A 10,504-nucleotide genomic window follows, 5' to 3' on the forward strand; every position below is an offset into this window, starting at 1 on the left:
TGCGCAGGTGTGTGTGTGTGTGGGGGGGGGTGCATGTGGGGGAGGATGTTTGTGGGGTGTGTGGGGGAAGCTGTGGGTGGGTGCAGTGTTTGCAGGGTGTGTGACTGTGTCTAGGGGAGGATGTGGTTGTGGCGTTTGTGGGGGAGGGTTTGTGGGTATGGTGAGAAGGACAAGCTTGAGAGAAGAAGGACAAGCTTGACAGAGTCCAAAGAAGAGCCACCCGTATGATCAGAGTCTTACACGGCAACCCATACGAGGAAAGGCTGAGGGATCTGGAATTCTTCAGCCTGAAGAAAAGGAGGCTGAAAGGGGACCTGGTAGTAGCTTACCACTACATTAAGGGAGTATATCAAGGGCTCGGTGAGCAACTGTTCACCAGGGCACCTGAGGGGAAAACTAGGAGTAATGGTCACACACTCCTTGAAGACTGATTCAGGTTCAACATTAGGAAAAACTTTTTCACAGTCAGGGTGTCCAGACTGTGGAATAAGCTCCCTCCAGAGGTGGTGCAATCACCTACCCTGGAAATCTTCAAGAGGAGACTAGACAGCCACCTTGCTGGGGGTTACCTTACCAGACCTCCAGTTATCTTTCCTGGTTGGTGAAGGGGGCTGGACCCAATGATCTTCCAAGGTCCCTTCTGGCCTTACAATCTATGAATCTATGTGCATGCAAGCACCTCCTGTGTGTCCCCCTGAGCTGGTCAGCACCTGCCCCACAACAGCCCAGAGGCTGCGCACCCTGCAGAGCCTTCCCACCACTGCCAGCAGCACGCAGCTCCAGCCCCATCCTGCACCCATTCCAGACTCCCCCCCCCGATCAGATCAGTGGGAACCCACACACAGCCCTGACCCAGCCCACTCTGCACTACCTGGCCATGGCTGCTTTCCCCCAGGCATGCAGTGGGGCTGGGGCACCTCCGCAGTGGAGCAGCCCAGGTGGCAGGCAGCTTCTTCCAGCTGCCACCGCTGCCAGCCCAAGCCCCATGGTACTGCCAGGGACTTGTGCACACAGCCCCACCCCTGCAGGCCCTGCGTCTGCTGTGGGCTTGCACTCCCAGGCTCAGCAGTGGCAGCATTGGAAAAAAGCTGTTGCTCAGCATGGAGGGAAGTGGCCTCTCCCCTCCACTGCTGCTGGCAGTTCCCTGCTGCAGCTGCACAGTGCCTGCGCTGGGCTTCCCTGTGTCTGCTCTGCATTGCCACTGCTGCCCAGCTGGGCAGCCTGGAGATAGCAGTGACGGCGGCAGAGATGCAGGGCAGCCCAGCGCAGGCTCTGTGCAGCTGCAGCAGGGAACTGCTGGCAGCAGTGAGGGGGAGGGGCTGCTTTCCTCCCATGCTGAACAACAGCTTTTTTTCCACACCACTGCTGCTTGGGTGAGCCCAGAGCAGGTACAGGGAGCACTGGGTTGAGGCTGTGCAGCACAGATCCCTGCTGGTACTGCAGGGTTGGGGCCAGTGGCAGCTGGAAGAAGCCTCCTGCCACCTGTGCTGCCTAGAAAGGCATTCCCACTACAGTGCCAACCCAGCCCCACTGCATGCCCAGGGGATAGCAGGATGTGCCATGGTCCAGGGGACCGAGGGACCTGCCACAGGCCAGACAAAGACCTACTGCAGGCTGAATCCAGTCTGTGGGCTATATTTTGCCCACCCTGGTCTAACCTGTTCTTAAAACTGTATTAACAACCCTCCCACATAACTACTAGGCACATTTCTGGAGAATGCCAAAAACACTGTAACTTGCTATATGTAAAACAAAGGGATGTCAATGCCCTGCCATGATTTGTTATCATATGCTTGAAAGATCCAAGGAAGAGCGCTATTCCCCTCACAGCAGAGGAAAGCAACCTTTCCCTCCTCCATCTCCTGATCCCCAATGTGGCAATCATTATTACCCTGAATGAAGGAGCAAGACCCTGTAGCCAGGAGCCTTTGAGTTTTTAAGTCCCAGAAGGAGCATTGGCACACCCCTATCAATATCCTCAGCCTTGGCTGCAGCCAGCACACAATGCTTCAGCAGAAAGTAAGAATAAAATATCTCTGACACCTGCAGCAATAGGAGAGGAAAACAATCCTTTCTGGATCCATGTGTTGAAATGCAAAACTCAGAAGCATGGGAAAACCAAACACCCTCCACTCTGAACTTCTACGTAGGGACTACCCATTGTCACCCTATCCATTCCATAAACTTGTCCAAGGTCTTCAATCTGGCTTCATAGCCAAGCTGACTGTGGAGCTTCAGTCTCTTACCACTGAGCATGGTCCTTTCTAATGTTCACCTGCTTTGGACTCCATAGCTCATCTAAGTGACCTTTTTTCATGCTCCCATGGGAACTGTCCTTTCTCAGGCTCTGTAATGCTGTTATAGCACATAGTGCTCACTCACACTCCCTCTATGATCTGGGCCCCACAGTCTCAGTTCTTTCCCACTGCCTGGCTGTAGTTGGGGATTGGAGGCAGGTGAACCAATTGAAGCTGAATCCAGACAAGACAGGATTGATGGTGGTAGGCAGGCCATTTGATGTGGGTAGGAAAGGGGAAATGGGACACCTATCATTGATGGGGGTTCAGCCTCCCCTTGTGACTCAGGTTTGTAGTCTTTGCATGCTCCGGGATCCCCTGAAGCACCTGGATCTTCAGGGGCAGCAGTGGCTGGAAGTGCTTTTCACCTACTCCATCTGGTGAAATAGTTGCATCCCTTTCTTTCAGACTTGGATCTGAGCACTACGTTCTCTATAGATTCATAAACTCAAGCCTAGATTACTGCAGTGAGCTCAGTGTGGGCCTGCCCTTGATGCACAATATGGCAGCCCTACCTTCTGATAGGGGTGGGTGGCCAGAGACACAAAATTCTAGTATTCTGGAGTCTGCATTGGCTCCCAATAGCTTTCTGGGTGCAATTCAAGTGCTCATTTTGACCTCTAACACTCTAAATGGCTTGGGCACTATGTAATGAAGTGACTGCCTTTTCCCTTAACAAAGGATCATAGAAAAGTAGGGCTAAAAGACACCTTGTAAGGAAATCTAGTCCAGCCACTTGCTCAAGGCAGGAACATCCCTGACTAAAATGTTCTTCAAGAAATTCTGACTTGGTCAACAGAATTGATTTCTTTTCTCTTGCAGTGTCATCCTCCTTCTGAACTTCCACATTGTTATTGATTAGTCTGACAACATGTCCTTCAGCTGGCTTTTTGTCTTGAACCTTTTCTATCTGTCAAGTCTTTTTTTTTTTTTTTTTACCCACAAGAGAGGTGATAGCCTCAAACTAATCAATTCAAACTTTCTCATCAGATCTCTGATTCTCATTGTCATACTCTGATGCTCATTGTCCCTCTCTCTAATCAAAGATGAAAGTTCATATTTTTGGATCTCTATATCTACTTCTGAGGACCAGAATTTGCTTTAAAAATGAATTAAGCTTACAACTTCCTAGTGAAGGAGATAGGAGTAAACTGAGACAGAGGAGTTGAGAAATTCCTCCAAGTTCTGACAATAAGTCTGTGGACTGAGCTTGCAACAGAATTTAGATCTTTCAAATTCCCAAATTATGTTTAAGCTACAAGAGCAGCCTACCTTTCCTCCCTGTTATCTGCCTTCCTAGGATCTTCTCAAACACCTGATCACTTCATAGTTGTCTGCCAGGCCCTCATTTGCTGACCCTACCCACAAGATGTTTATCACCTCTACTATCTCAAAAGAATGTAAAACAGGTGTTATTTGAAGTATCTGGGAAATGTGTCCCCTTCTTTAACAGCCCTGTTACATGTTACACTGTGAGTGGCAAAAAAGTTGATTAGCTTAGTGCTAGTTTGGAGCAGTCACACCTTTAGTCTAGAAACCTTTTCTAACTGTCCCCCACCTGCACAGCTGTGACTTGTCACTACAGGCCTGGTGAGCAGGGAGGTCCCTATAAGCCCTACTCTCTAGGATTCTGTATGCCTCTAAGGCTCAGGCTTAGAGAGCAAGTGCCTAGCTCCTCTGGGCTAGCAGAGGGAGGCTGAGGCTGTGCTTGCTGCAGGGTGGATAGGAGCTCATGGAAGTACAAACCAAAGCAACTCCCCTGAAACCAAATTAGCAGCCGACCCCTGGGACCATTTCCATGGGGTTGGGGCTTGGCACCAGCTACACTGGGGGGGTCCTGTGCTTCCAGCCCTGGCAGGAAGGCTGAGCTGCCCCCAGCCCCTGCTGGGGGTGGCTGTCCCCATGATCCAGATCTGGAATTGGTCAATAGTTCCCTGGCAGGCAGCTACACCCCCTCCGGTGCAGAGGAAGAGAGGAGAGGGTATTGCAGAGGCAGCGGGACTGGCCAAGGCATGCCAACTCCCCACAAAGTTGGCTTCACTGCAGCTGGAAACAAAGTCCACCTGCAACCAGCTCCCACATCCACATGAGCAGCAGCTGAACCCCATGCTTGCAGCTCAGATCTACCTGCAGTCACCCCACTCCAGAGCAGCAGCTTCCCTGGAAAGTCCCCACCCCACAGCAGCTGCCGCCAGCTCGCACTATGCTGCATGTAGATCAGGTGCATGGAGCAGAGCACTGCTAAAGCTGTGTGCCTAGAGCTCTTTGCTTAGCAAAGGGAGATAAGGAATGAGTCCCAGCATTGAACTAGGCTCTTCTTCACAGAGGGTGGCAATAACTGCAAGCAGCCAGAGCCAGGGAGGGGGGCCATGGGGTCCAGAAGTGGCCACCTGCCCAGACAGGCTCAACACAGTGGGAGAAAGGTACTTTGGGCTGCCATTCCTAGACTAGGGGCTTGGGGGAAATAGAAAAGCTGTGGCTCCAGTCCCTGGGTTGCTCCACTAAGCAGTTAGGGGTGTGAAAGCCCATAGAATAGGAGGATAGGGAAGGGATGACTGCATCCTGGGATACTGGAGGACTTGAACTTGAGAGGCACTTCTGTGGGGAGTGGCCACATATTAATGGAACAGGAAATGGGGTGTGCAGGTCAGAGCTACTCCTGCCCTCAAGTGGCATAATTTTGAGCTGTATAACAAGAGCTTTAAGCCACTTAAAGGTGTTAATGGGAAGAAAGTCCAGGGGTTATGAGCTCCAGGAGCTGCCCAAAATTAATGTGTAACAAGGCCCTAAGTGTGAGTAAAGAGAGGGTAGTAAAAACGGTGTTAAGAGACGCCTATTTGTGTTTGAGAAACATTAGACAGTCTTAACAAGGAGACACCAACCGTGTGAAATTTTTTGCCTCAAACGCTGCCAAGTTCCATATTATTTGTTACCTCATATGCTAGCATGGAAAAATGGAATTGGCTTTCTCTTCCCAGTGTGAGTTGTCAATTCCCATCTTAATTCTGTTTCAAATATTTTTGGCAAGCCCTGGCTGGTATCTCCGAATACCGAAGACTCATCCCATGTCTTGTTGGCCAACCCATGGCTTTGTGTTCCTATATGTTAGGTGTGATGTTCCGGACATATTTCAACATGTGTAATTACTGTATAAGTTTGCAACCTATAGTTTTCCAAATTTCCAATTTGACTCAAGTTATCCTTGTTCTATTTCTAGTCATAAAATAATTTGAGGTACGACTGTTAGCTGATACAATATGCTACCATATTCTATACCAGAAGTGACTGGTGTTTAATGTTGATAGGGAAAGGAACTAAATCTAGATCTAGAATAGTTTTATAGAGATACATATCTATTTATTAGGATCCTTCTGGATGAAAAGTTCAATAGAAGGGAAAGCTGTTATCAGTATTCTGTAAGGAGTAGGCTCAGTGAGGCTCACGCCCTCCAGCCTGATTAATTTAATTGGCTGAACCCAATGAACTAACCAGGAAAAGCTAGGCCCTAGCCAGCAGGGACAAGACCAAGTGAGGCTTCTACCCTGCGGCTGGAGTAACTGAGCCTAACAAGCCTTATTTCCTTCCTTCTGGTCCTGAGTCTGCTCTCAGGAACCCCTCCAGCACCTGTGCCTTGCTGCACAACTTACTGATCTTTGCATGGCTCCTGTTCCAGTAAATCCTCCATCTCCCTGACTCCTAGTTAACCCTCTGGACTTCAGTCTGACCTTGGCCTACTTCCTGATCTCTCATTCCTGGTTAGTCCTCCAGTTTGGTTTCGGACTCTGGTCTTCAGTTCCTGTCCCTTGGCTTAGAACTGAGGTTGCCCTTGGTTGCTCCCAACCCTAGTTCATCCCTGCAAATGTACTAGTCCTCACTCCTGTCCCCGCCTGCTAGGCATGACTCTCGTTGTGAACCAGGAAATATTCTTGCATATTAATGATATTCAATTACTGCATATCTGAAGTCACTGAGAAGGGAGAAGCCACAAGGAGTTCTTATAAGAACAGCATGTTTCTATTTTCCTTCCTCATTAAATTGATATTTTTGGTGCCTGCTGGTATCATCATTTTCTTTCCACTCTTTTGAGTTTACGATCTCTCTACAGTGGCTGTGTGATCCTTCCCATACTGAATAAGTCCATAAGAAAGACAAATAACAACAACACCTTCCATCTAAGGATCTCTTTACAAAAATAAATGAATTAAGGCTGAAATTACATGCTACATTTAGACTATACTAAATCTACTGAATGTTAGTGTTAAAGTTAGAGCGTACCTTAAGCAATCACATGGTTAAGGGTGAATACTATTTCTTGCGTGCAATGTGTGACTTGCCCCTACAGGGCTGGTGCACAGGGGTGTTGCTTCAGGGTGGTGGCTGGGAGCAGTGCATCCTGGGATGCTGGAATCCTGCAAATTGATCATTATATCTCTGGCTGCTTGCAGATGTTAAAAAACCAAAACAAAACGTGCTTTACCAAAACAAGCAGCACATTATTTTGACCCAGCTCTGCAGCACCTTTATAGATTGGGCGCTTCAGTGGGGCTTTTTGGCACTTTTAGCTAAAGCTGATTCAATCAGCTGTTAGAAAAAAGCACCAAAAAAGCCCCAGTAAAGCACCAGATCCATACAGACATTGGGCGAGCCAGGTCCAATTAAGGTACTGCTTCTTGTGGGCACGCACAGGGCTTGGCATAGGAACATGCCAAGTTTAAAGTAAAGCACCATTTTTGGTTTGTTTGGGTTTTTTTAACATCTGCAAGCAGCCACTGTGGAGCAGACTGGAGTTATCCTAAAATGACCTATGTAGCAAGGCCCAGAGTTAACCCTTGCCTGAAGTGGCATATCTTTGAGACACTCAGAGGGCACTTCGTATAAGTTAACATCCTTTAATGTGCAGAAACTCATGTTTTAAATGTCCTTAGTATGGTCTAAGTGTAACATGAAGCTTCACCTTAAGTGTAATGTTAGGTTATCAACATGAGGGACCCCTAGTTCTAAAAGCATGAACCCCTGCTGCCTGATCAAAAAGATCTAGTTCTGTTAGCTCCAACTGGAGGATCACAAATTTCTGCATGTAGTCCAGCAACCAGAGAGAGGGGGGGGGGGGGGGGGGGGGGGGAGGGGAGAGAGAGAGAGAGAGAGAGAGAGAGAGAGAGAGAGAGAGAGAGAGAGAGAGAGAGAGAGTCGCGCTGAATAATAAACTCTAGGATTTTCTTAAGACTTAAGTCATATTCTTATTGTTGTCATTAATAACAATATTAATTATGTACATTTATTATTATTATTCATTAATAACAATAATCATTATTATCCTCATTTTTACAATGGGAGGGGAATACTGGAATTCACAGAAAAAATTATGGGCGGAAACAGGATGAGAAAGCAGATCTTGTTTTCTATGGACAGCTTCTTCACAATTCCTAATAGCTGAGATGTAGTACATAGTAAGGCATGAGGTTTTATAGTACTAGCAAAACTATTTTTTAGAATGTACAGTGATAATGATGGCTATAAATATCCAGTCCTTTTGTGACTATAAGGGCTATGAAGCTATGCCCAGTACTAGCTGATGAAACCTAAACAGGTATCTGAAGTTTTTTTCTGTAAACCTGCCTACCTACACTTTCCTCCAAGTTTTAAGTGGAAAAGGTATTTTCAGCTCCCTAGTCTACATTACCATGTAAAGAGAGAGGACTTGTACTTCAGTGGGGCACTAAGAGCATGTCGATTATATATCCATTCAACTACAAAGTACTGTTAGATTCTTAGAGATGAAAGGCACCAACATCAACGCAAAACCATTATCGTGTAATTGCACTTGTGCCTTTCTGAAGGCATGTTGTCAACAATAATTAGCACCCTTTTGATTTTCAGACTGGAGGTAGGCAAAAATCTGCAGGTAGAGCTGTACGATACTCACAAGCTGTACTGTCTTGTTAACTTCCTCACACGGGAAACTTTTATTTCCTGCTTTTCTGTAGTGTTGGCTGACGGTGTTGTTTCAGGTCGCACCAAAGCTGGACTTCTGAGAGAATAACAAGAAAAACAAACAAGGTAATGTCTTTGCTTAAGCTATTTTTACATATATTAGCAAATTCTAATGGAATGGCATATAAAACCTAGGAATATGAAATATATGAACAATACTATGCAAGCTTTCACTACTAATGATTTCACTCAAAAGTACAGTATTTTAGTAAGGACTTAGCTGTATTAATGCAAATAATACAATTAGGGTTGGTGATCCATATTCAGGCATATTTAGCCAGGCTCTCCAAAGTGCTGAGAAACATGATCTCAATTATTTTTTTAATCTTGGTGGTTTTGCCTCCATTTCTCCAACTGAACAAGTATGAAACATGGAGCTGGATTCTTATTTTATCTTTGCATCAGCAACAGAACTCAAAATCCAGTTTTGGTTTTAAACACTTAACCTGTATGATCTCAAGGACAATGAGGTTTTCAAAGACTTCACTGGATAATAATCTGATCATTGCACTGGCACAGGTATAACTGATAGCAGATTGTGATTTGCAGACTGGTATAGTACTGTCTTTTATCCATGAGAATAAGCCTTCTTGACTTTCAGGTTCTATACCGATTCCTATATGAATGGCAATTAAAAAAACAAAACAAAAGACAAAACAACTCTCCCTCCTCCGCTCCAACTCCCAAAGACCTCATCCTTAGAATTATAAAGTGAGTAAAACTGATTTGGAAACCATTCAAATACCACAAGCATAGAAATCCAGAAGGGCATTTTTCGCTGTGTTATATTTCAGAGTAGATCCACATTTTAAGCAGTTTTTTGAACATCTATTTAAAGACTGAAAGCAACTTCCACATTAGGAAAAAAAGTATTAATTAGAAAAAAAAAGAGTTATTTTATTGTACACGTTAATACTCTCCATTTTAAGAACTGCTGTGGGAAAGGTAAATATTCCAAAACATACTAATAAAAGAATCTAAGGGTCAGAGTCTCAAATGATATAAATTGGTGCAGCCTCATTGTCTTCACCTGACAACCTTAATGTATATCAATTAAGAATCTGGTTCTGAATGAGCAGTCTTGCTATTTTTTAAGTGATTTTCTGATAGAGCTTTTATAAACTTCATTTAATAAAAACAGTTAAAACAGAAGCAGAAATAAATAGTCATGTCAAGTAAAACATAATCATAGGAAAGCAGGGCTGGAAGGGACCTCAAATGGTCATCTAACCCAGCCTTATGACTCAGGGCAGGATTATGATGACACTCTGTGAAGAAATCACTCTCCAGTCTGTCTGACTGCTGTAAGTAGACTGCCCAACCCCTCTGTTTTCAGGCTATCAAGACTACATGACTGGGTGGTAAAAAATTCCATTGGGAGGGGGGAACTCGCTCTTTCTTTGTCCAGGAGTTCCTGCCAAACAACTTGTTTGACCCAGGTCATCCCACCTGGTGACGCTGACGTCTTTTAAAAGCATCAATCAGTATCCAATGGGCCTGCTTCTGGTTGGGATTTAGTGATGAGGTCAAAAAAGGTACAAGAGGGGTCACTCCATCTTGGAGGGGGGGTGCTTTTTCTTGGCAACAGTGAAACAAGTAATAAGCCTCCAGAGAGTTCTGTCAGTCTCCAGATGAACACGTGAGTAATTTACCTGAATTTTAGCTAGTAATTGAGGATTAAGTGATCTAGATGTGCATCAAAAGCTTAACAAGCCTATTCTGTTTTGCTCAAGTTGGTTTTCTTGCACTATTCCATTGTTTTGTATTCCTTCCTCCCTCTCTCTCCCTCTTTGATCAATAAAGCAATCTGTTATAGCACTCCTTGCTGTGTATGCTTAAGAGGGAGAGACTAGCCTTACAGCTCCCTTTGCCTGGCTGGCTAAGGTGGGTACAGCTTTTTTACTTTCTTCCTGTACAAGAGGCTACTGGTGAATGCTCCAGGATAAAGGAAGCATCCCAATGTGCCACAGTGGGTTAAGCACCCCCAAGGTCTACAGGGTCTGTGTACCCTGGGTGGCACAGAGCCCTAATAAAGATCAGAGCCTGGGTGGCGGCAGCAGTTACCCCAGGCTTGTGAGTGGGCTCCAGGAAGGGGGCGACCAGACACAGGTGCCCCAGGGGAGACACTCAAAGTGTGGTTTTTGGTTGGGCACAGTGAGGCCACACTCGCATAGTCAGAAAGTTCTTCATACTCTCCAACTTAAATTTCCTCTGCT

At 45.8% G+C, this 10,504-nt stretch overlaps 1 protein-coding gene across 1 annotated transcript in view; it reads right to left on the minus strand.

Annotated features, from left to right (window-relative positions):
• The window catches only part of EPB41L4B (erythrocyte membrane protein band 4.1 like 4B), a 223,020-nt gene that overhangs the window by 57,142 nt on the left and 155,374 nt on the right, over positions 1-10,504 (minus strand). Inside the window, exon 21 of the mRNA XM_025216298.1 lies at positions 8,221-8,335. Coding sequence (XP_025072083.1) covers positions 8,221-8,335 — 115 coding nt within the window. The remainder of the gene's footprint in view (positions 1-8,220; positions 8,336-10,504) is intronic.

This window comes from Alligator sinensis, unplaced genomic scaffold, assembly GCF_000455745.1.
Source record: "Alligator sinensis unplaced genomic scaffold, ASM45574v1 scaffold790_1, whole genome shotgun sequence".
Taxonomy (NCBI): Eukaryota; Metazoa; Chordata; order Crocodylia; family Alligatoridae; genus Alligator; species Alligator sinensis.